A 26,664-nucleotide genomic window follows, 5' to 3' on the forward strand; every position below is an offset into this window, starting at 1 on the left:
CCTCCGTAGGCAAGGTGCCCTGTTTTCTGCCGCTCTGTGTGGAAGGAGCCCCTTTTCTGTACCAAGCAAGTGGAAACAAAGGGGGGTTGGCGTGTGCATGTGAGTGCCATCAGGATGGGAGCCTGCTCGACATGAGTCAGGCCTCCTGCCTCAATTTTTCTTATAACATCAAGCAGGGCTCTTGCTAGATTGAGCGACCCTAAATTGATTTCTCACAACACCTTTACTTACAGGCCCGACCCTACCATGAGGCAGAGTGAGGCGATCGCTCACTCAGGTGGCAGATGCTAGGGGCACCAGCAGCTCCCTAGCTGTTCCTAGGAACATAGCAAGCTGCCTTGCACCGAGTCAGACCATCGGACCATGTAGTCCAGTGTCGTTGACATGGACTGGCAGTAGGTCTCCAGGGTTTCAGGCATGATTCTTTCCTAGCCCTATCTGGAGATGCCGGGGATCAAACCTGGAACCTTCTGCTTGCAAACCATGTGAGCTATGGCCCCTCCCATCCCATCTGAGTGCCCCAGCCGTTTCCCTCTGTTGGAAGACAGATCTATGCATTTCACATGGCCTGACTATGGGCCCACTAAACTAGACTACTGGCTCAAGTATGGTGGAGGATGTTATCCCACCACTCATGTTGAAATAAGGTTTATCTGCCAGTCTAGCTGGCTTCTGTACGTGGAACGGGTGGGGGCGCCATCTTGTCCTTTGCCCCAAGCAGCAAGATGTCTTGGGCCGGCCCTGGTTACTTACAGTCAGGCCATGTAGCCCTGGAATGTTTACTCTGATGGGCTTTCCCAGATCTCAGGCGGGGAGAAGTCTTTCTCACTGCCTACTGCCTGAACATTTAACTGTGCGTGCATGCACACGCCAGGGATTAAACCTGGGACCTTCTGCATATAAAGTAAACACTCCACCCCTGAACTTTTTCCAGATCTTCCCTTGCACAGGGCATAGGGAACAGCCCTAATGAAGAGGTGTTTTGCAAAAGCAGTAGGCAGGAGAGGCCATGCTGTACTCAGAGCAACCTTGCAATTTGCAAGGCAAATGTGCTTGCTGCAGCGAACATGTCAGGTGTGCACAACACAGATGCATGCACACACTTCTTTAAGCACCTATGCACACACATAGGGGGATCCTCGCTTAAGTCAGGGTTCCCAGATACCAGAACATGGCCGTTTAAAGAAGTGTATTCATGTGAGTACTTCAGCAGGACTTTTGTGTACCTGATGAAGGAAACTGTGATGGGCACACAGAAAACTAATTTTTCATGTTAAGAAGTATGGAGTGACCTTATTTTATTTTTAAATGGTCCAGGTCTCAACACCCTAAAAGACTGGTAGTGGGAAATGTATATATTAAGGAAATGTGTGCTTTAAAAAAAGCAAAACAAACAATCAAAAAACCCGCCAACCTGCAAGGTCACAGAGTTCAGTGTCTGTAGCACTTGTCAATGCTTCCTCCAGTTCTGGATCAAGAGTCACCTTTTCTTCTGTGTAAGACTGGACTGGCTTCTGTTTGGGGATAAAAACTTTCCCTGTTCAAATGAAGGGGAAGAAATGTTTTAAGATAGGATCAGTGCTCGGTGTTTTAGAGTTTATAGGATTAATCTTGAGATTGCTAAGCTCCACTTAGCATTAGCTTACAAAGATGCTTCTTCCCCCCCCCCCCACCCCCAACACACACTGCTAAGAATGAGGCTCTCTGGCAATGCTATCTGGAGCCTCTCCTATGGGGATGATGCTACAAGGCTTTTAGCTAGCCAGCCACCTACAGTGATAACCGGGTTCCCATGTCATTCAGCGCTAGGAATGGAAGCAACCCTTCTCCAAGAGGGAAGCTCTCTGGACACACAAGAGGAGATAGCCATTTGGTTTTTAAGCTGTAGAAGGCCTCAAAGAAATAGCCTGGGGACCAGGCCTTCCCTGAAATTTCTTGAGTTGCACAGATTCTGCAGACTTGCCGACCATTTTTGTTTTTTATTTTCTGGAATTTAATTGTAGAAAAATATGTAAAATTAAAAAACACCAGCTGAAAATACGCATTTCCCCATAGGCTGAAGCATGAAAATGCGCATTTTGGGGGCATTGCATATTGGGGGGGATTTACGCATTTTTGCAAGTGCAAATTTGCACAAATTTGGATTTGCGCAAATTTGGGAAATGGGAAAAAATTCGATTCTGCCAATGAGTGGACGACAGAACAAAAGGCACCTGACAATCTGGGAAACACAGACGGTATGGATTCTATAAAATCTGTACATCCCTAGTTTCAGGCAGGACTTTTTCCAGCCCTATTTCGGAGAGATGCCAGGGGTCAAACCTGTGACCTTCTGCAGGCAAAGCAGGTGCTCTACCACTGAGCTGCAGCCCTTCCATGGAAAAGGGAATTGCAGAAACAGCTGTCAGCCTTCCTTCAGAGCTCTTTTCCAATTGATTTTGTTTGTCTTGCATTTACTCTCATGTCCTCACAAGTCTGGGCAAGCGCGAACCCTGATCTTTCAAAATAAAGCAATAAGGTAGAACATTTCATGACATCTGAACCCCTTTCGGCAATGTTGCAAATGCTGGAAGCCAGCAGAGGGCTCTGGGGATGGTGTTTCGATGGCACAGAGAACGAGGACTTGGATATCATAGCATGGATTCAAACCCCATCTCCGCCCTAGACTAGCCTTCTCCTTCTCCAACCAGGTGCCCTCCATATGTTTTGGACCATGACTCCCAAGGTTCCTGACCACTGGCCATGCTGTCTGGGGCTGATGGGAGTTGTAGTCCAAAACGTCTGGAGAGCACCAGGTTAGGGAAGGTTGTCCACTCCAAGAGTCAGCAGCTCTCCGGCAGAGGCCTCCCCCATCGCCTGCTTCTTGATCCTTTGAGCTGGAGCTACCAGGGACTGAACTGGGAGACCTTCTGCATGCAAAGCGGGTGCTCTCTGCTGCTGAGCTCTGGCTCATCCCCAGCATCTACACCACAGCACACAGTTAAACGGAGGAATCCACTTCCAGAAGACATAGTGACGACCACCACTTTGGATGGCTTTAACAGGGGCTAGACAAGGTCATGGGGCAGAAGGCTATCAATGGCTACTAGTCCTGATGGCTATGTACTCCCTCCAGAATCAGAGGCAGCATGCCCATGGACACTAGTTGCTGGGGAACATGGGTGGGAGGGTGCTGTTGCACTCCTGTCCTGCTTGTGGTTTTCCCGTGAGCAGCTGGTTGGCTGCTGTGTGAACGGAATGCTGGATTAGATGGATGCTTGGTCTGATCCAGCAGGGCTCTTCCGTTCTGACCAGCCTTGCCCCACCACCTGCCCTCCTGATACACTGGACTGCAAAACCCATTGGCCATGCAGACTGGGAATGATGGGAGCTGCAGTCCAACACATTTGGAGGGCACCAGGTTGGAGAAGGCTGACCTACACACATGCTGCCTTCTACTGCCAGACCATCGGTCCATCCAGCTCTGACTGGCAGCAACTATCCAGGGGCTCAGGCAGCTGCTGGAGACTGAACAGGGGCCTTCTGCCATGCAAAGTCCCTGCTCTACCGCTGAGCTCTGGGAAAGGCCGTAGCTCAGTGATACAGCACCTGCTTTGTATGCAGAAGATCCCAGCTTCAATCCCCAGATTCTCCAGGTAGGGCTAGGGAGGAATCCTGCCTGAAACCCTGGAGAGCCGCTGCCAGTCCGTGTCGACAATACTGGGCTAGATGGACCAGTGGCCTGACTCGGTATAAGGCAGCTTCCTACGTTCCTAGAGGATCCAAATCTGAACACGATGAAGACGGCAGCTATACCTTGCACGCTCTTTTCTTTCCTTCTCTCCTGATCCCTCTTCTGTGTCCGATAACAGCCTTCACAATAGCTTTGCTGCTCCTTCCTCTTAGTGTTATTCTACGTGGTCCGCAAAAGGAAAGGCTCCAGATGACTAAAAACAGAATGGGCTCTGCCAAACGGTCCTCCAAGGCAACTTACTCAAAATGCACATGCTGTCACCCTTCAGCAACAAAATGGCGAGTGCACCAAGGAGGGAACCCCGGATATTTTCCCATGAGCAGCTGCCAGCCCCCAATCTTGCACTTTTCCTGTCCATTCATTTCCGCAATTAAACCTGGCGCTGCAGAAGAAATGCACACAAAGGACGGAAGCGGCTCCCCCTGCAACGCCTTCTCACTGCCCCATCTCCCCCTCTTTCTCTCTCCCAGCCAAAGTATTCCAGCTTCTCCAAAGGCTCGAAATACTGTACGCAGAGCAGTTTGCTGTGTACTCGAAAAATGCTCCTGCAAAAGCGTAACAACCGTGCCATCAATTTATTCCAAGCACCTAACCTGAACAGCCCCACCAAAGACCATTTCTATTGAATAAAACAGCTGCTGTTAATAATATATACTTTCTGCACAGAAAACACGTATGGAGAGGTATTGGCCTCCCCTCCCAGTTCTTGCTGGAGAAGAAAACAGTGGCTTAGATTGCACGGAACAAAACCCAGGCTTTTTTAAAACCCTCAGTTGTTGGACACATGGCAGCGTGCCGATGCACACTCCCTGATCATTCCCGCTGCAAGCGGGAGCGGCTAAAGAACCCAGGGACACTCTGTCCCTAGGCTGCTTAGCATGATGTGTCAACCAGGAACTTTGGCTTGCCAGGGGAGAGACAAGCCAGAGTTCCTGGTTCACACATCATGCTAAACAACCCTGGGATGGAGCGTTATATCCATACCAATGTGCTGCTGTGTTCACAACAACCCAGGATTTTTTTTAAAAACGGGGTTGTTGGGATGTGCGAACTGGGCCAGTTTGTATTGTTCAGTCGTTCAGTCGTGTCCGACTCTTCGTGACCCCATGGACCATAGCACGCCAGGCCTTCCTGTCCTGCGCTCTCTCCCGGAGCATGCTCAAGTTCATATTCATTGCATCCGTGATGCTATCTAGCCATCTCATCCTCTGCCGTCCCCTTCTCCTTTTGCCTTCAGTCTTTCCCAGCATCAGGGTCTTTTCCAGGGAGTTTGTATTACTACAGTTTGTATTACTACCTTTCTAAGTCAGCTTCAGGGTGTGTGTGTGTGTGTGTGTGTGTGTGTGTGTGTAGGTAGTGGCTCTGACCAAACTGCATACATCCAGTGTTATCTCGCACTGCTCTGGCCTTCTCAGATGCTCCAGGAAAATTAACAGCAGCAGCCCTGCTAGGGTAACAGGTTCTTGCAGACCTCAGGAGGTGGCCCCCTTCCTCTTGAAACACTAGCAACAGGGTAGCCACTGAAAAGAACACAGAAGTGACGGAGCCCTTGCTGGGAGAGCACTTAACAGCACAATTCTATGCATTCTTACGTAAGTGTAAATCACGCTGTGTTCAGTGGAGCTTGCTCTCTGCTAAGTGTATTTAAGACTGCAGCCCAATGGTCAAACCAAATGTTACACAGCAGTCTCCGGCTGGTTTTGTTTTTAAACTGAAAAGCAGCCATCAGAGGCTGCAAATTCCATGGGCGCATGAGACTGCTTAAGCCTTCCCCCTCCAGCTTGTTATTCTGCTCAAAATGGTCTCCTTCCGCCCACCCCAGCACACCTGCAAACTGCTTTTCTGCCCCTGGTGGAAAACATATGGTGCATCTTTTCACCACATCTTTCTCACCAGGGGCAGAAAAGCAGTTGGCAGCAGAGAGGGATGGGGGTGAGGCTATTTTGAGCAGCACAGCAGCCGGAGCAGGGAAGGATTAAGCAACACCGGATGGCTGCTTTTCCACAGGTGGAAAAAGAACTTGGGGAGGGGATTCTGAATGGGGAAAAAGCAACAGAAAGAAAAAAATTAAGCACCCCTCTGTGTCACCCCCCGACCCACATGAAATGCGCAGCTTCCCATGGCTGCTTTTCAATGCAACGAACAAACCAGACGACCGCTAAACACACTTGCCATGCATCGTCTCCTTTGGCTAAAGATGGCAATCCTAGCCGATTCAGACGTGGTTATGAGCAACAGGAAAGCTGTTTTAAAATAAATAAAGGATAAGAGGAGGAGGGGAGGCCCGTGTACAAGAAAAAACAATAGAGAGAAGAAAATGGAGAAATCCCGGGGGCCTACAGAAAAAGGTTTATTGTAGTACTTTTATATTGGGCCAATATAAAAGTACTACAATCATCCTTTTTCTATAGGCCCCCGGGATTTCTCCATTTTCTTCCCTCTATTAAAATAAATACAGCCTTTCAATTAAAAAAAAATTAAAATAAAATGAATCATTTGCCAACCTAAGTTGGGAGTAAGTGCCACCAAATTTGGTAGGACTTGCTTCCAAATAAGTAAGCACAGGCCTGGGCTGAATGTTTATGAAACAAACAGCTAGCGCCCCCCCCCCCCTTCAAATGCTGCAATCAGATCTATTATGGTCTGGTGTAGCTGCTCCCTGCTACAGAAAGGGACCCTGGTGCAAATGCAAACTTGGCTCCCAGGAGCTAACAGCAAGCCTTCACTTGTTCAGACCCACCCTTCTTTCTGTTTGGAGAAAACTCCAGATTCCTTTCCAGGTACTGAGCAAATACTTTAAAAACTTAAGCTTATTGTTCAGTCACTCCAAGTGTAAAAAAAATAAAAATAAATCTCCAGTCTTTGGAAACAATGACTTCATGATTGGGAAGCGGGCCAAGTGAGCTCTTGGAGGTTCCTCTTCCTCAAGACCTATCAACACAAACATCGTATGAAAGACACATCTGCGCACGAACTCGCGCAACAGCCACGGACATCGTTTTGCTGATAGGATGGGAACATGTCATTGATTTAAAGATGCCGTCACGTGGGAGAGAGAAGACTCGTTTTGCTTATTTTGAAAACCAGAGGAACACGTCCAAGTCTAACAGCTTAGCATAAGAGCATCAAGAGCGCCAGGACGCTCACAGGCCAAGTAGAGTTGAAGTACGTACACAAACAGTGTTTAGAATGAAGAGAAAGAGATTTGCATGGTGTGGTGGAAGCGGAGAGGGAAACATTTTTCTCCCTCTTGCATGATACCAGAATCCAATGGGGTCATCCAACGAAACTGAGTGGTGGGAAATTCAGGACAGATCCACAGACGTCCTTCTTCACGCAGCGCAGAATTAAACTGTGGAACTTGTCGCCACAAGTTTTGTTCCCCAGCAGCTGGCGTGCAGAGGCATGCTGGCTACTATGCCGGTCCTCTTCATAGCCGTTGAGAGCCTTCTCCTCCAGGAATCTGTCTAATCCCCTTTTAAAGCCACCCACGTTCACGGCCATCACTATGTCTTGTGGTGTCAAGTTCAAATACTATCAGAATGATTAGACAACATTGAGAGAACCATAAAAGTACAAGAGAGAAAATACTGGTGTATTAATGCTGTGGGAATTATTTGAAGTAAAGCCTAGCAAATCTACAAATAATTTGTAAGCCACAGGTCCAGTTCAGTTGCCAAGGACAAACCATGTTTTGGTCATCATCAGGGCCATGCCTCGGGCTCACACACTCCCTCCTTGCATCATGTATTTAGATTCTTCCCCTCGGTTTCTGGTTTGCAATTGCTATCCATATTGGCCAAACTACAGTTACCATATTGGAACCTATGGCCCGCCTGGTTCTTGTCGGACTACAACTTCCATCATCTCTGACCATTGGCAGTGCTTGCCTGGACTGATGGGAGCTGGAGCCCAACAACATCTGGAAGGCCAAAGGTTCCCCAGTCCTGCTATAAAGCCATAATTTGCCTCTAAGCTAGAACTGGAAACCCACCATGGGCAACCTACAAATGCAAGATATGGTTTCCGATAACCGTAGTTTGGCAGTTTCCAATGTCATGGTAAACTATAGTTATTCTGAACCAAGAAGCAAGGGAGATCATCTGATTGCATGGGGCAAAGAGGGGAGAAGGAGAGCTCAAGGCATGGTCCTGATAGCCAAGCCTGGTCTAAACCAGGCCATCACCATATTTCAGTGCGGTGTATTGGTGAGAGTGTTGAACTGGGAGCCAGGAGATCCAGGTTCTAGTCCCCACTCGGCCATGGAAGCTCACTGGGTGACTTAGGGCCAGTCACAGACTCTCAGCCCAACCTACCTCACAGGGTGGTTGCTGTGAGGCTAAAATGGAGAGGAGGAGGATAATGTAAGCCGCCTTGGTTTCCTTGCAAGCGGAAAAAAGGCGGGATATAAATGCAATTAATTATGATGATAATACCCCTTCATGGATCACTGCCTTGTTGTGGCGAAGGGGCTTGCGTAACTCAGTGAAGCCATAAGCTATGCCGTGCAGGGCCACCCAAGACGGACAGGTCATGGCAGAGGGTTCTGACAAAATGTGGTCCACTGGAGAAGGAAATGGCAACCCACTCCAGTATTCTTGCCAAGAAAACCCCATGGAACGTATCACAAGGCTAAAAGAGATGACGCCGGAAGATGAGCCCCTCAGGTCGGAAGGTGTCCAATATGCTACTGGGGAAGAGCAGAGGGTATTTCCAAGTAGCGCCAGAAAGAGTGAAGCGGCTGGGCCAAACCCGAAAGGACACTCAGCTGTGGATGTGTCTGGCGGTGAAAAGAAAATCCGATGCTGTAAAGAACAATATTGCTTAGGAACCTGGAATGTCAGATCAATGAATCAAGGTAAGCTGGAGGTGGTCAAACATGAGATGGCAAGATTGAACATCGACATCTTGGGAATCAGCGAACTAAAATGGACAGGCATGGGCGAATTTAATTCAGGTGACCATCATATCTACTACTGTGGGCAAGAATCCCTTAGAAGAAATGGAGTAGCACTCATAGTCAACAAAAGGGTGGGAAAAGCAGTACTGGGGTACAATCTTAAAAATGATAGAATGATCTCAGTACGAATCCAAGGCAAACCATTCAACATCACAGTAATTCAAGTCTATGCCCCAACCACTGAGGCCGAAGAAGCTGAGGTTGATCGGTTCTATGAAGACCTACAACACCTTTTAGAACTAACACCAAAAAAAGATGTCCTCTTCATCATAGGGGATTGGAATGCTAAAGTAGGAAGTCAAGAAATCACCGGGATAACAGGCAGGCATGGCCTTGGTGTACAAAATGAAGCAGGACAAAAGCTAATAGAGTTTTGCCAAGAGAACATGCTGATCATAGCAAACACTCTTTTCCAACAGCACAAGAGGCGACTCTACACATGGACGTCACCAGATGGTCAATATAGAAATCAGATTGATTATGTCCTTTGCAGCCAAAGATGGAGAAGCTCCATACAGTCAGTAAAAACAAGACCTGGAGCTGACTGTGGCTCAGATCATGAGCTGCTTCTTGCAAAATTTCGGCTTAAATTGAAGAACGTCGGGAAAACCACTAAACCATTCAGGTATGACCTCAGTCATATCCCTTCTGAATATACAGTGGAGGTGAGGAATAGATTTCAGGGATTAGACCTGACAGACAGAGTGCCTGAGGAACTATGGACGGAGGTCCGTAACATTGTTCAGGAGGCAGCAACAAAATCCGTCCCAAAGAAAAAGAAATGCAAGAAAGCCAAGTGGCTGTCTGAGGAGGCTTTACAAGTAGCTGAGGAAAGAAGGGAAGCGAAAAGCAAGGGAGAAAGGGGAAGATATACCCAACTGAATGCAGAGTTCCAGAGAATAGCAAGGAGAGACAAGAAGGCCTTCTTAAATGAACAATGCAAAGAAATCGAGGAAAACAACAGAATGGGAAAGACTAGAGATCTCTTCAAGAAAATTGGAGATCTCAAGGGAACGTTTTGTGCAAAGACGGGCATGATAAAGGACAAAGAAGGCAGGGACCTAACAGAAGCAGATGAGATTAAGAAGAGGTGGCAAGAATACACAGAAGAACTATACAGGAAAGATCTGAATGTCCCTGATAGCCATGATAGTGCGGTCACTGAACTTGAGCCAGACATCCTAGAGAGTGAAGTCAAGTGGGCCTTAGGAAGCATTAGTAACAACAAAACTAGCGGAGATGACGGTATTTCAGCCGAGCTATTTAAAATCCTAAAAGATGATGCTGTTAAAGTGCTGCATTCAATATGCCAACAAATCTGGAACACTCAACAGTGGCCACAAGACTGGAAAAGGTCAGTTTACATTCCAATTCCAAAGAAGGGCAACGCCAAAGAGTGTTCAAACTACCGCACAATTGCGCTCATTTCACATGCCAGCAAGGTGATGCTCAAAATCCTACAAGCTAGGCTTCAGCAGTATGCGAACCGAGAACTACCGGAAGTACAAGCTGGGTTTCGAAGAGGCAGAGGAACTAGAGATCAAATCGCCAACATTCGCTGCATCATGGAGAAAGCAAGAGAATTCCAGAAAAACGTCTATTTCTGCTTCATTGACTACGCTAAAGCCTTTGATTGTGTGGATCACAACAAACTGTGGCAAATTCTGAAAGTGATGGGAGTACCAGACCACCTTACCCGTCTCCTGAGAAACCTGTACGAGGGTCAAGAAGCAACAGTAAAAACCAGACATGGAACAACCGAGTGGTTCAAAATTGGGAAAGGAGTACGACAAGGCTGCATATTGTCACCCTGCTTATTTAACTTATATGCAGAGTACATCATGAGAAATGCCGGGTTGGATGAATCACAGGTCGGAATTAAGATTGCCGGGAGAATTATCAACAACCTCCGATATGCAGACGATACCACCCTAATGGCAGAAAGCGAAGAGGATCTCAAGAGCCTCTTGTTGAGGGTGAAAGAGGAGAGTGCAAAAGCTGGTTTGAAACTCAACATTAAAAAAACTAAGATCATGTCATCTGGCCCTATCACTTCCTGGCATATAGAAGGGGAAGAAATGGAAGCAGTGACAGATTTTACTTTCTTGGGCTCCAAGATCACCGCAGACGGTGACTGTAGCCATGAAATTAAAAGACGCTTGCTCCTTGGGAGGAAAGCTATGGCCAACCTAGACAGCATAGTAAGAAGCAGAGACATCACCTTGCCGACAAAGGTCCGTCTAATCAAAGCTATGGTTTTCCCAGTAGTAATGTATGGCTGTGAGAGCTGGACTATAAGGAAGGCTGAGCGCCGAAGAATTGATGCTTTCGAACTGTGGTGCTGGAGAAGACTCTTACGAGTCCCCTGGACTGCAAGGAGGTCAAATCAGTCCATCCTAAAGGAAATCAACCCTGAGTGCTCATTGGAAGGACAGATAATGAAGCTGAAGCTCCAATATTTTGGCCACCTAATGCGAAGAGAAAACTCCCTGGAAAAGACCCTGATGCTGGGAAAGACTGAAGGCAAAAGGAGAAGGGGACGGCAGAGGATGAGATGGCTAGATAGCATCACTGATGCAATGAATATGAACTTGAGCACGCTCCGGGAGAGAGCGCAGGACAGGAAGGCCTGGCGTGCTATGGTCCATGGGGTCACGAAGAGTCGGACACGACTGAACGACTGAACAACAACAACATGATGATAATAATATCCCACGCTACAACTGAATGTTTTAGACGCATTCACACACCAAGGTTTATAGCACTGCTACAATGGTTCTGTTCTGCAATCAAGAAAATGAATAGATCACCAGCCTTGAGCCACTGGTTTCAAAGTAGTTCCGCTAAAGGAGGTGTAAACCATTCAAAATGAAAGCTGGGTCTTGAGGATTATAGCCTAGAAGTTCATATACACTGGACTTGTTGTAGCACAGGCGGAGTTGGCTTGGACTGGAGAACAAGGCAATCATCGCTTTTGGAAACAGGCACTTTGAAACGCAGCGTATCACCTCATGGACGCCAGTGGCAGCCACCAACTAACCCACTTCCGTTCTGGTCAAGTCTGAATACAGCAGCTTGACCAAGGAGGCAGCATCAGGTAGAAAACCACCCCCCCCCCCATCTCTGGTGCTCAAGCTGTACAACACTCACTTGCAGCAGACAAGGATGTTTACACGGCATTTCGACGTCCACAGGCCTCTCGCCACAAAGCTCCCATTGTCGAATTAATGAAATTTACATTTTTAAATGCCATTCCATGAAAGGAAATGTGTTACGTCATCCTTCTCCTCGAGCAGCAGCAGCTCATTGTATGTTACACCAGCAACTGGGGCAGGGCAAGACATTCAAGCTACAGCAACTCATTTTTAAAAAGTGCTTTGTTCCTTTCAGAAAGGTGGCTGCCTTTATGCCACTTCCTCAGAGCCCAGGACCGAAAAGACCTCCGTTGCATGTGTTTTACATACTGCATGTCTGCTAAAATTCCATCAGCACAATCCTACATGCTTGTTTGCTCAAGCCTTGTTCAGGCGTTATTTAAATGTGTAGAATAAACATGTGAGGGGAAGGAGCATTCTAGTTCTGGCCCACTCCTCATTCATTTCCGTCGCCCTGTACTTGTGGAGGGGGACAGTCTCAAGAGGAGGACCTCCTGGATACGTGAAGGCTCTCCACATGAGCCAGAAATACAGATTTTCCAGCATCCTGGCTTATGTGGAGAGCTTCCACGTATTCAGAAGGTCCTCCTCTACGGACTGCTGCACGAGTACAGGGCAATGGAAACGTGTGAGGAGGGGGCGGGGCTAGAGCGCTCCTCCTCCTCACGCATTTATTCTACACAGTTAAAGAACGCCTGAACGGGACTTGAGTAAACAAGCGTACAGGATCTCAGTTTTGGTGAAGAGCCTCCATATATTCAGGTGGTTTTCCTCTTCAGACCATAACCCTCCATGAGTACAGGGCAACAGAAACATGTGAGGCAGGGTGGGGATAGAGCGTTCCTTCTCCTCATGTGTTTATTCTACACAGTTAAAGAACGCCTGAACGGGGCTTGAGTAAACAAGCGTATAGGATCTGCGTTTTGGCTCATGTGGAGAGCCTAGCCAGTGTTGGAAACAACGCCACTCTGCAGCTCCTGAATCTTGTACCCTGACTCGTGTTTGGACCTCCGTGTTATCAACTTTTGGAGTTCTTCCTGACACTGCCTTTTTGGAACTCTGATTATACTTGACTGATATCCCGTGCATTTGACCTTAGCTACGTCTCTGATGTCTCTCAGGATAATCCATGTTTGCCTGTGTTTGCCTAGGTTAGAGACTTACCCAGCCAAAGCAGGAAAGCCCTTCCCTTCCACCAGACACATCAGCAGGTGCCCACTCCCACATCCGATTGCCTGGGTGCCAAATCTGCGTGATTCTTCCCCCTCAAAAAGAGAGGGGCGGGAGATCTCGCCTTTGTTTGACTGGTCATGCAGTGTAGACTGCCACCTGCATGGCCATGTGTGTGTGTGGGGGGGGGGGGCGGAAGGGAGCAGGGCGCACTCGCACAACCAAATCTGGCTCAGGGGGAGCACATACCTTTCTTTTCTCCTGTGTATGGGACGACGTCTTCAACATCTTTGTGCTCCAATGCTTGTTTCTCCAAAAACGAAAGAAGCTTCTCTCTGTCGAAAGGACCCGAGGGCGTTTTGGAAGTCTGGTCCTTTTGCCGGAACCCCGCTGGGAGCAGTGCATTCTGCAAAAAAAAAAAGGGGCGGGTTATATCTGTTACACAGAGACACACTCAGTTAGCCAAGGGATGAATCCCCCCCCCCCGCCCCCAAAGCCAAACATTTCTTAAAAAACGCCAACCATTTTTTGGCAAGAGATTAAAAAAAACTGGGTTTTGTATTTATTTTTTCTTTTATTATTAACATTTATCTACTGCCTTGTCTGCTAGAAAGACATCAAGGCAGCGTACAACAATGTAAATTGTTGCAACAATAAAAACAACAGTAAAAACATTTTTTAAAACCCTACACATTTTAAAAGGCCAGATTGAAAAGATGGATCTTCACATCCTTCCGAAAGGCCACGAGAGTGGGGGCCAATCGTAGTTCTTGAGGGAGTGCTTTCCATAGTTTGGGGGCAACCCAGGAGAAAGCCCTTTCACGTGGGCTAGACAAATGGGTGTCTGTGGGTAATGGTGCCTTCAAAGGGGCCGGCAGATCTTAGTAGTTGGGCAGGCTCATAGCAAGACAGGCAGCCCCTTAGATACCTGAAAAGCAGAAGGCAGCATGAAGTGACTCTAGGTTGCCCATCCCTGTCCTATCGCAGAGAGAATTATTATTCATTTTCTTCCAGAAATGGTATTACGTTTAATTTTATTACTGATTATTGCACCACTTGGTCATTGCAGCCAGGCGCTGGAACTCTTTTCCTTTCCCTCCCTTGACTTCTGTCATCCTACCAAACCCTTTTCGTTTCAGAAGGCCTTTGCAACAAGGGAGAAATTGATAGGAATTGGCTATATCTTGCTGCTGCTACTTTTTGACATCTTGTGCTGGATTTACCCTGGAGGCTGAGCTGCTGTGATGGGAGTTGGAGTCCAACCGTATCTGGAAGGCCACAGGTCCCCCCAGTGCTGCATTAGGACTTGCCTTCCAAGGGAAAAAAGTGTTTGTGCTTCAGCCGTTAAGGCCGTCCTCCCTGACCCAGCACCCCCCAGATGTGATGGGCTACAACTCCCATCGTCCCCAGCGGGGTTCTCGAGGCCACCAGGCTAGGGAAAGGTGCATCAGAGTTTACAAACATAGCGAACTGCCTTATGCTGTGTCCGATCTTTGGTCCATCTCAGCCAGTATTGTCGACACTCTCTAGGGTTTTGGGCAGGATCCCTTCCTAGCCCTACCTGGAGATGCCGGGGATTGAACTGGGGACCTTTTGCACGCAAAGCAGGTGCTCTACCACACTGAGCTATGGCTCTTCCCTGTTTGTGGCTCACACAACAGCACTAATAGGGGAACTCACTCCACCCTCGCTTTCGGTGACCCAACCCCGTTTTGGGATAAGCTCATTACGAGGCGCCTTGAGCATTGGTTGTCTAGCTAGCCCAAGACACACCTCTGGGTCAAGGTCATCAAGTACGGTTTCCAGTTGTTTCAGCTCCTCTTCCGTCAGCTTCCCCAGGATCTCATCCTCGTCAAGGTCCTTGTACTTCTCCAAGTCTTTCCGAAAGGGGAGCGCCATCACAGCGGCAGGTGAGAAGCTTGTCAAACGTCCAGCAGGGCTGGCAGCTTCGCGGCTGTTCTTAAATGGAACTGTGAGAAAGGGTGGAGGGTGGGGGGAGAAGGAAAAAAAATCGCATTCAGCATTAGGGGCATTTCCTAATGCAAAATGTGGTCTCAAGCACGGCGTGCGCACTGAATGCAATGCCCTTGAGCTACAAGCTTGCACGATGATGTACAGCAGCAGAAAAAAAAATCAGCACTGCACTAATATTATTATCATTATTAATTATATTTATACCCTGCCTTTCCTCCAAGGAGCTCAAGATGGTATACATGGTGTCATCGTCCCCCCCCAAAAAAAATTTGATCCTCACAACAACCCTGTGAGGTAGCTTCAGCCAAGAGAGTGCGATGGGCCCAAGGTCACCCAGTGAGCTTCCCGGCTGAGCAGGGATTTGAACCTGGGTCTCCGGAGTCCTAGTATGACCCTTTAACCACCTCCCCACACTGGCTAAGGGGAAGAGCTGATCCTCTCCATCAGCCTTTTCCAACTTGTGCCCTCCAGAAGCCTTGGACTGCAACTCCCATTATTCCCAGCCAGCATGGGAGTTGCAGTCCAACACATCTAGAGGGCACCAGGCTGGGGAAGGGGGCGTAGGAACAGAACGACAGTGAGATGTGCGCAGCTTTTCGTGAGAGGCTCATGCATCTTGTATTCAGATAGCGGTGCTCGAGTGCAGAATGCAAAGCGAGACTCGACCTTAAGGGCAAAGTCTGATATCTCCTGTCTTAAGTTCAGCTCAGGTCACCTCTCGGATTTCTGCTCAATCCCAGCACCTACATGCATTGCATATGAGCCGAACATCACTGAGCTCGAGAGAAAAGGCATAAATTAGTCTCCCTTTTCTCTACCATCTTACACCACCATTTTTTTTTTAAAGGGCTACTTTGGCTTAGGCCAGTAACGGAATATGTAAAATTCATGGTTAAGACTCCAATGGGATGCCCAGAGACTGGGGGCGGGCGACAGGAAGCAGAGAGGTTATCTACTCTTCCTAGCTATAAACCCAGGTCCTAACCTTAGCGGTGTATGAAGAAACTTTGAAAGAGCATTTCTTATTTTTCATGCTCAAGATCGTTTTCACAGCTTGAACATGAAGCTTCCACAAAGATGACTGAAGCTGCATGCTAAGTAACATGCAAGCACAGGGATACGAGTCAGCAACAATGACAAAACTATTTTCCGCTGAGTCGCTTGCGTTCTAATGCTAGCTCTCGATCTGGTAAAGAGATGATCTCTACCTGAGACTCTGGAAAGCCGCTGCCAGCTGGAGTTGGCAATTCTGGACTAAACCAACAAAATAGCCTGACCCGGAAAGGACAGCTTCTCAACATCACATGTTTTTGCCCCAGGTTTGATCAGTTACATAGAAAAGCAGAGTCCAACTCAGTGACCTGGTTTGCACCATCACGGCAGTTGAAACAAGCCACTGTGGCTTGTTCCAAACGCTGTGCATGCCGGGTCTCCGCCAGCTGCATTTCCCCAGTGACCCACACCGGTGCAGCTTTCTGTACTGCCTGAACATAGACGGCATGGCTTGTTTGGGGTTTCTGCCTACACCAAACAAGCGATGCTGCTCGGGTTCGGATGACATGAAAAGCTGCACCGGAGTGGGTCATTAGGGAAATCCACATTGCAGCTTGATCATGCACACCGGGCCAGCGTGTTTGACAGGAGATCATATATTCAGCTTAAAAATTAACAGTGCAGACTTCACGCACTTGGATTAAATTAAAATTTCATTTTATAAACAGGTTTCTTTTTAAAAAGAAACCCTTAACACAAATGATGTTAATGGGCTTCTAAAAAAAATTAATCCATCTTTAAAAAAATATTTTCTTTAATCCATTCTTTCATAAGTGGCACAGTGAAGGCACCTTAAATTGTAAGCTGGCACATGTTGTAGCACTCCCATATTTACTTCAGCACATGTCAAACTTTCCAAGGACCCCTTCAGCCCACCTTCTTGATATCCCTAGGTGCTTTAGCTGGTTGGGCTGAAATTGGTGCATGTCAAAAGCATGCACCAATTTCAAATAAATGTGAATAGGATCGGAGTGGAAAGATGTTTCCCTGATCTAGGAAGGCAATGCTTTCCCCATCCTACTGAAGCTGGAGCTAAAATATTTGCAAGATGATCTCAAAGAAACAGAAAACTGAGCCAATGTTATTATGGGTCTTATAAAATACTGTTCACTTGCTTATCTTACAACGTGATATATGCCACCTTCTATCAGCAATGCCCTTCTGCATTCTACAAAGGGCAAATAAGCCAGTCTCTACTGAAAAGAATAAACAGACACAAATCTAACATCAAGAATAGCAATATTCAAAAACCAGTGGCAGAATGCTTCAGCTCCCAGGATACACTGTTGCTGACCTTGAAAAGGCCATTGCAGAACAAAGAAGCTTCAAAGGAGATTAGAAGAAATTGCCCAGTTAGAATTCATCAACAGGTTTAATTCTATCACCAGAGATTTGTATCGGGATATGTTTTTTTTTTTTTTTTAATCACACTACATGTGATAACTGGCTTACCTAGTGCCATGATGTGTGCGTTATCAGCAACAACTGCATTGTGAATTACCATTGTTAATAACGTAATTGTCACTGTCAGTACTTTCTGCATTTAATTTTCTTTAGATCTCACTGCTTACAAGTCTTCACCCTCTACCTGCAACCATATGTACTATATTCTTCCCCCCTCAGCGCCACCACGTGTACTGAATATAAACCAGAAACTCTTCATGCATCTGATGAAGAAGGAAAAGCTTACGCCAGAATAAATGTGTTAAATCTTTAAGATGCCACAATTTTTTTTTGTTTTTGCTGCAATAGATTAACTCAACTATCTTCTGGAAATTGGTTTTCTTTTAAAGTAGCCTGTTCCTAATTGAGATAAAACAGCATTATGAAGTACCTCATTTTTCTGCACTGGATTTCATATCCTTTCTACTAAAATATCTTCTAGAAATATTCTCCCCGAAGCAGGGAACAGTTCCTTACATACCACTGGTGTGTGTGTGTGTGTGTGACCTGTCTTAATTTTTCTTTCGCTGTTGCGTTATGCACACACAAATAGCCATTTCAGCCACAAATAGCATATACCTCTTATCATTTCGCTCCTATTTGACTGTGGAACAATGCAGCCGTTTCTACATTCTACAGTGCCAAGTCCAATGCTGCTGCTTACTCAACTCTTTTAGGACTTTTGCTTAAAGAATTCTTTGAACTCCGTTGTTTACTTTAAAGGAAATGCCAAATTACTTGGTCTCAGCATGTGTCACCACTGGACATTACGCTGCTTGTGCTCTGAAATTGAACGTGAGACCTTTTGGTTACTTGCTCCGAAGCACAGACATATTTACTGAAATATATAATACGTAGACATCAGAAACTCGGTAATTTGCCAGTAATTCTTAACATTTGGGAAGGAGAGTGGGGAACGTCAGAGAATGTCAACATCTGCTAGTAAGTCAAGAGCCATTAAGAACTTCTGATAAAGGTCAACATTAAATCTATTTTTACAGACTAGAGCTTACCCACATGCTGCTATTTTTCATTAGAGACACCCCCCCACCCAAGTTTCAGTACCAAGCATCCCACATAAAGTAGGGATGTGTGAGAAATTCACTCTGTCGAGGTTTTTTTTTCCTTTCAAAAAATGGATTTACCCAATTCACATCTGGACCCAAATGCGATTTGCAGTTGGAAATTGCACATTTCTGAGCTTGCGATGCGTTCTGCAAAACAAAAAATGCATTCAATGTGTGCACATTTGAAAAATGTATGCAAAAATAGGCTTTAGTCAACGAGTGCATATGTCCAGAAAAGCATACATTAATGAGCACATAGTGAAAAATGCGTACAAACTTTCGTATGGTTGAAAAAAGTTAGCAAGTTCATGCGGAAATGGAACGGAACAAGCTTGACCTCAAAAAACCCAACTATCTCACAAGACCGAGACTGATAGATCTGTCCAGCCCTCATACAGCGTGGAAGTGGAAGGTCCCCGACACACACAAAAGCATCAGACTACCAGTAGAGTACCACTGGTGTCTTGTTCAAGGCATGTCTACGACAACCAGAGATGACCCAGAGGGAGCTGTCAAGCAGGAAGTAGAGGTCAAGGCAGGGAGACAGAGCAGATGGAACGTGCCAAAAGTCAGAGACAGAGAAGACACCAAGAGGCAAAACCACGGAAGGCTACAACTGACCAGGCAAAGTCCCAGCCTGAACAGGAAGCTGTTATAGACTTTCCTGCAGAGGAGAACCAATGGCCAGCCTGGGTGGACAGAGTCCCTTCTGCAGCAGAGTGTCAGGATCTGCGTAAAGGTGCCCCATGTAGTGAGCCTCTGAAATGCAGGGGGCAACTTCTCAGTAACTGTCAAAACAGACATTACTTTAAATCTGTGTCTACCAAGTATGTCTTTAAAAAAAAAAAATCTACGGTAGGTGCAGGGCCCCTGGTGCAGATCTTAAAAGCCCTGCTATGCTAGGGTCCCAATCCAGATCAGGGGTGCTGTGCCTACTCTAGAGTAAAAATGAAGGGGGAACATAGCTGCTACATGCACATTTAAAGTAATGTACGTTTTGGCCCTAAAGTACCCTCAGGTGCTTGACCAATTCCATCCACTCAGGCTCCTCCTGGGCAGGAAAGGGCTTCCTATTACAGTTGAGCCCTGGTTGAACAATACGGTTTTCCTGAGCTCTGGCATGTTTCTGTATCCTTGGTTCTAACTTCTGGCTTGCTTCTGAAGCCTGCCTCCTGGCCAATGGCTCCTGGCTCTCCGGAGACTGCTGCAAACAGCCCAGCCCTGACACCACAAACCCTTTACTGTCTCAGAAATGCTCAGAATACTCTTTTACGTCCCCCCTTTCCCTGGTTTCCCACCCCCACTCCCCGCCCAAGTCAATCAGCATTTATAAGAACATAAGAAGCACCATGCTGGATCAGACCAAGGGTCCATCTAGTCCAGCATTCTGTTCACACAGTGGCCAACCAGCTGCCTACAGGAAACCCACAAGCAGGGCATGAGTGCAACAGTACCCTCCTGCCCATGTTCCCCAGCAACTGGTGTACGTAGGCTCATTGCCTCTGGTACTGGAGGTAGCACATAGCCATCAGGATCAGTAGCCATTGATAGCCTTCTCCTCCAGGAATTTGTCTAACCCCCTTTGAAGCCAACCAAAGTGGTGGCCATCACTACATCCTGCGGTAGCAAATTCTGTAGTTTAACTCTGCGCTGTGTGAAGGAGTCCTTCCTTTTATCTGTCCTGCATCTCCCACCAGTCAGCTTTTTGGAATGACCCTGGGTTCTAGTATGATGAGAGAGGGAGAAAATTGTATCCCTATCCACATTCTCCACACCATGCATAATTTTGTAGACCTCTATCAACGCTCAGCCATTATTGAGCTTTTTAGGTGCCCCACTCCTTTTCAGGGTCGCTTTTTTCCTAAATATGTTTGTACTTCTGGGAACCCTGGGTTAGCCCAAGCCTGTCGTTACCTCCCGCCCTTGTGCATGGCTGGTGGCTGGTTTTGTTACATAAAGGTCCATATTGGGAGGAGGAGTTCACTGTTACTATATACCAAGCAAGGGTGCTAAACCTTGTTCCAGGGCATAGTCTGAAGGCACATGAGGCAGCCACCTTGCTGTTTGGAGGGGAGACAACCTGGGAACCACATGTAGCCAGCTTGAGTTCCACAGTGGAAGAAAGGTAAGATATAAAGGAAATAAATAAACCTTTTCAGCCTGAGGGCCAAATTCTATTTCAGAGAAACTCTCGGGGTCCGCATTCCGCTGGTGGGTGGGGCCAAAGGCAAAAGGGGTGGAGCCAAATACAAACAATACCAGCAGATTGTAGTTTAAAGCACTTACTGTCAATAACTAGGCTTTAGGAGAGGCACTCCAGCTTTTGAGAATGGCAAAAATAGTTGTGTGAAAGCCAGAAAGCCACCAAATGATCAGCAGGTGGGGCTAGGGGAACTCTGGAGGCAGCGGAGGCTGGTGGCTCCGATGTCAGTGGAGTGGTGAATCCACTCCGGGTTTCGGTCAGAACCAGTCTGAACTCTAAAGGAGTGATCCAAGGTGGACTGGGACCCCAGGGTGGCCAGATTTGGCCCATGGTCCTGAGGTTCAACTCCCCTGGTATATAGGGTACCCAGTCAAATTGTTGGCTGCAGGACTCCAGAGAAACAGCTACCAGCCACATGAGTTCCAGGCTAGCACACTGATATAGGCCGATCGCTCTCCAAATGCGCAATCTCGCATCAACAATTCAGTGCTTCGATTTCCATCCAACAACACAAATTTCTGCAGTTTGCTGTGTCACTCCCATTGGAACCTTCCGCTTCAGATGTTGTACTTTTGCAATGGGAACAGCGGTTGGTCTCGTACAGCAGGCAACCAGAACTTCCTACTCCGAGCACACAAATGTTCTCTCCCTCTTCCCGAACGCCTTTCAATTTGGAGCCAGTATCTTAAAAGGAAATGGCTTCCTGCAACTAATTACCACGGCACCATTAGCTGCCAAGCTACGCATCCATTTGCCAAGTCACCATTATGCTGTGCTTCCCTCCCCTGACAACCCCTTTCCCTGCATTGTGCAAATCTGTTTATAATCATACAAGAATGCAATACTCGGAAAGGCGGGGAAGAGAACCTTCACAACATGAGCGCAATTGATTGGATATATACGGAGAACACTAAAAAAAAAAAAAGATAGGTTGTGACATGCATGGTATTTCTAGCCTTCTTGTTCTCCTCTCCCATTAAAGGTTGCTAGCTGGTTGTTTTTAACCCAGGCTGAAAGGGGCTGTAAGTGCTGTTTTTAGTTCAGTGTTATTACTCGCAGGGCAATCTCACGTTTGCATCCATTCCAACGAACTCATCTACACCAAACGAGCATGGGGAAAATTGGTTTGTTCTCTCTGCAAGCAGGTGAAAATACCAGCCTTTATCACACAACCAGGTGATCCAATCATCGGTCCCATTGCCACTGACAGTTGGCGGCAAAGCTTCGTCTTCTCTTTCTCTGAGGGTCTTCCAAATCACATGGGATGCGCATATGACAGGCTGGACAGAATCCAAACAGTTGGCTGGCTGGCTGTGTGGATTGCACGTCATGCTGAGGATGCAGCTAACCCACCAAGCACTCATCAGGTCTCGGCTGTGGCTCAGTGGCAGAGCCCCCACTTTGCATGCAGAGGTTCCAGGTTCGATCCTGGCATCTCCAGGTAGGGCTGGGAAAACTCCTGCCTTTGAGACCCTGGAGAGCCGCTGCCAGTCAGCGTCAACAATATTGGGCTAGATGGACCAATGGTCTGGCAAGGTATAAGACAGCTTCCAATGTTGGCCCCTGCTCCCATGCAGGACATTACTTAGGAGGAAGTTCATTGAACTCTATGGGGCTTTCTTGCACGTAAGCAGGATCAACCTTGCTGGGCTTGCTCTGCTTTTTCGTCTACTCCAAGCTTCCTCACCCTTCCAGATGTTTTGGACTTCAACCCCCATCACCCCTAGCCAACACAGCCAATGGTTAATAATTTCAGGAGTTGTAGTCCAAAACATGTGGAGGGCACCAGTGGAGAAGGCTGGGCTAGGCAGTAAAATACAGGGGCCAAATGACTGCATATCACCAGGATGGCACCCCGATCCTAGGCAAAGTTAGTCTGGTCTAATTATACACAGGATTTGGGAGGAGCTGGGGGGGGGCTGTTTGCAGTGGAAAAAGAAGGAGGCAGAGGCTTGTTTGAGATTTGTGGCTTGGCTCGCTTCATTGCACATTGCACTAATCCAGTCTTGAGATTACTAGGGCCTGTCCCACTGTGGCCAAGCTACCCCTGTCCAGGAGAGGCCACAGCTGGCGAACCAGCCGAGGCTGGTGAAAGGCACTCTGAGCCGCCGTGACCACTTGGGCCTCCAGCGACAGTGATGGCTCTAGAAGGAACCCTAGGTTACGAAACTGATGTTTCAAAGGGGGCACAACGCCATCCAGAACAGGCAATGAGCCTTGCTCCTGGACTGGGGATCTATTCACACACAGGGCCTCCATCTTCCAGGATTCAGCCTGCTGACTGACCCTCATCTAGCCCATTACTGAGTCTAGGCACTGATCCAGGACTTGCACAGCCTCCCCTGATTCAGATGTCACAGGGAGACAGAGCTGTGTGTCACCAGCATACCGATGGCACTTTGACCCAGATCCCCTCATGACCGCTCCCCGCGGCTTCATGTAGATGTTAAACATCTACACTGAAGTACAGTTGGAAGAGGACAAAAATGCTATAAACGTAGGAGGCTAGATGATAAGCGCAAGCCCTCACACTCAACAGGTGAGCACACACGACGCCAGTCTAGGGAGACCGTTTCCTTAGAACCCACAAGTGCGTAGCTAAGGCCAATACTTGGAAGGTCCATTGTACCACTCGGCAAGTCGAGGAGTAGTCCTGAGGGCTATGTGCTACCTCCAGTACCAGAGGCAGTGGGTCTATGTACACCAGTTGCTGGGGAACGTGGGTGGGAGGGTGCTGTTGCGCTCATGCCCTGCTTGTGGGTCTCCTATTGACAGCTGGTCGGCCGCTGTGTGAACAGAACGCTGGACTACATGGGCCCTTGTCTGATCCAGCAGGGCTCTTCTTAGGTTATGTTGAGTAACCCTTCGAGGGAGGAAAAAAGAGGCAGCAAATCTATCATTTTCAAAATAAACTGTAACAGTTTATGTAGTTCTAGATTTTACAACACTTTTTGCTGCGAACTCAAATCAGCGCAAGGCAACTGATAACGTGAGGTGGGACTGGGAAGGGAAGTCTGTGATTTATGGAAGCACGCCATGTTGGTTCCAGATTTGGGGGTGGGGGCACTTGGGACAGATGGCGATCCGTGGGGCCCCCTTGCTGAGTGGAGCCACCACCGCTTCCCTAACACTGCAATTACTGCCCATCCGTTTGCCCACCCGCTCTGGGCCCAATCCACACAACCACATGTGGACGATGCTGTTCCACCTCCTCACTCGTTATTCTGCGCATGCTCAGAGACAGCAGGCGATCGGACAGCAAGGAACAGGAGGTCCAGCAGGCTCAAGGAGGCAGCAGTCGTCATCCCGCACTGTAGTTTTATGGACCTCAGCATCTGCCTGACTATGTTGACCCCTGACGCCAGCTCTCGAAGCATAATGAAAGGGAGGGACTAGAAGCGATTCCAGCTAGAAAAGTCCTGCTCCGCTTACTGCAGGGTGGACAATGTGTGGCTCTCCAAATGTTTTGGCCTACAACTCCCATGATCCCTCATCACTGGCTACGTTAGCTAGAGCTGATGAGAGTTGTAGGCCAAAACATCTGGAAGGACACAAGTTGTCCATCTCTGGCCTATTGGAACCTTTGGAGTTTTCAATATTGGTTTTCAATATCGTAGGAACATAGGAAGAAGCCTTTTACAGAGTCAGACTTTTGGTCCATCTAGTTCAGTATTATCTACACCAGAGGTAGGCAATTTGATACCCATGGTGCTGGTATGCCCCCACATACCTTTCTTTGTGCCTGCCTTGGTGTAGGGTGTGCGTGCGTGCGTGCGACTGAGAGACAGAGAGAGAGAGGGGAGGGAGGGAGGGAGCCGGAGTGTCTATGGCTTATTATTATTAATTACATTTCTATACCACCCCATAGCTGAAGCTCTCTGGACAGTTTACAGCTCTCTGGGCGGATTAGCCTGGGTGAAAGAGAAAAAGAGATGGGGAATGTGTTTGCTGGCAGATGGGGGCAGGGGAGTAATAGAGTTTCCCTTCTCTGAAAGAGCACTGGAAACTGGGTTCAAAGGACTTCCTTTGTGGGTTGGGGCTCAGATCCCACCTCTGCCTTGTACTCAGTCCTTCAGGCAGGTTACTTGTCCTTCATGACTAGCCACTCCTCCCATGGCAGCCATTTTGTGGTGGTAGCAAGGACAGTTTCTGAAATTGCCAAATGTGCCCATGGGCTCAGAAAGGTTGCCTACCCCCTGCTCTACACTGACTTGCTCTCCAGGGTTTCTAGGGAGCCTTTTCCAGCCCTACCTAGAGATGCCAGGGATTGAACCCAAGACGTTTTGCATGCCAAGCATGTGCTCTACTATTCTTTCAGAAGCACAACATGCGTTCAAGTTTTCCCTGTGCAACAATGAGGGATAGAAACTTGTTTTTTTAAAACACACACACAGGACCTTCCTTATACCAGGGTCAGACTATTTGTCCTTCTAGCCCCAGTTTTGCACACTCTGGCCGGAGCCTCGGACAGCGGTCTCTACATGAAAGATGCGCTTCTCAGTCCCTTGTCTGAGAACATAAGAGCAACCTTCCTGCAGTAAAGAAAGGAAGCACTGCTATTTGTCTGGAATTAAAACCTAAGTAAATATTTTAGCGGATGTATGCAAAATGCATGTACTTGGGACCCCTCGGCCTCAGGCACTTCCAAGGCTACGAAGAAGAGCCAGCAGCAGAGTTATGGAGCCCTCATTGTTTTTCTGGTCACAAGTTTCTCGAGGGAGTGTGTGTGTGTGTGTGTGTGTGGCACTTCTGATCGCTGCAAACCAATCCCCATTGCTCATATTTTAAAATAGGAACATGACATCAGAGGCAAATGGATGGAGCAGTTTAGGGCCAGAATGCTAACAAAGTTAAGCTTGATCATTCTTCCCTTTGCTTGTGCCTTCTTCCAATGAGCCTCTGGATGAACCTAAACTGGAGAAGGGAGGGACCTGCAGGCAAAGTTTATCAATTTTCCACCATCAATCAGAGGCTTGAAACTGGTCCAGCTGCTTCAGAGAGAGTAATTCCAACCTTCTCCCCAGAGAAACCGCACAATGGCAGCAGTGTTAACTCTTCCCACACTGTAGACTGCATAATAAAACATGCATGATTTAATAGTTATAATAATTAATGATATTAATATTATTATTATTAATATTATCATCATTAATATTATCACTACTGTCATTATTATTATTATTAATAACATTATTATTGCTGCTGCTGCTGTTATTGCTACTGTTAACAACCAGAACAAGCAGGACCTGAAACAAAATGTTCAGTGTTCCACTCATGTCCCCTTTCAGGATATTCCATTCCATTTGGCCCGTGTGCTCAGTCCTCATTGGGCTGGTTTGGGTTTGCTTGGGTTTTTGCCCAATACAGGTTCCCCCCCCCCAAAGTTTTTTTCTAAATCTCCAAACCTCGGGGCTCCCCTGGTTACACAGCCATAACTCAGCACCCAAGCTCAGTGTGAGTACATATGACAGCACCATCCACATGCAGGACGCTTTACAGAATACAAGATGGCAAGCACCAAGAAGCATCCAATTTAATGTTTTATTAAAAAATGGGAGAGCCAGCGTGGTGTAGTGGCTAGAGTGTTGGACTGGGAGCTGGGAGATCCGGGTTCTAGTCCTTACTCAGCCATGAAAGCTCACTGGGTGACTTTGGGCCAGTCACAGACTCTCAGCCCAACTTACCTCACAGGGTTGTTGTTGTGAGGATAAAATGGAGAGGAGGAGGAGAATGTAAGCCGCCTTGGGTTCCTTGCAAGAGGAAAAAAGGCGGGATATAAATGCAATAAATAAATAAATAAATAAATTATATAAGGGACCCCCAATGGGGGTGGAGGGGGGAGGTATGCGGACGTTTATAGCGCAGCTGCAGCTAGGCCATATTGAGCCACATATTGAGTCTTGTTG

At 47.4% G+C, this 26,664-nt stretch overlaps 1 protein-coding gene across 8 annotated transcripts in view; it reads right to left on the reverse strand.

Annotated features, from left to right (window-relative positions):
* Positions 1-26,664, reverse strand: part of LOC146337101 (tropomodulin-3) — a 48,887-nt gene that overhangs the window by 14,846 nt on the left and 7,377 nt on the right. For 5 of the 8 annotated variants that reach the window (XR_014785348.1, XM_084817083.1, XM_084817085.1 and 2 more), the window contains exons 2-4: positions 14,792-14,988; positions 13,268-13,424; positions 1,415-1,537 (exon numbers count right to left, since the gene is read on the reverse strand). Coding sequence is in view for 7 of the 8 variants with exons in the window: in XM_084817083.1 (XP_084673209.1) it covers positions 1,415-1,537; positions 13,268-13,424; positions 14,792-14,917 (406 nt within the window). In the remaining variant the exon portion in view is untranslated. Of the gene's footprint in view, positions 1-1,414; positions 1,538-13,267; positions 13,425-14,791; positions 14,989-18,633; positions 18,703-26,664 lie in introns of those variants that run through there. The other 3 variants (XM_084817082.1, XM_084817080.1, XM_084817087.1) reach the window with 2 other exon arrangements.

Source organism: Heloderma suspectum, chromosome 11 (assembly GCF_057233095.1).
Source record: "Heloderma suspectum isolate Gila_16-S chromosome 11, 16-S_ref, whole genome shotgun sequence".
NCBI lineage: Eukaryota > Metazoa > Chordata > Lepidosauria > Squamata > Helodermatidae > Heloderma > Heloderma suspectum.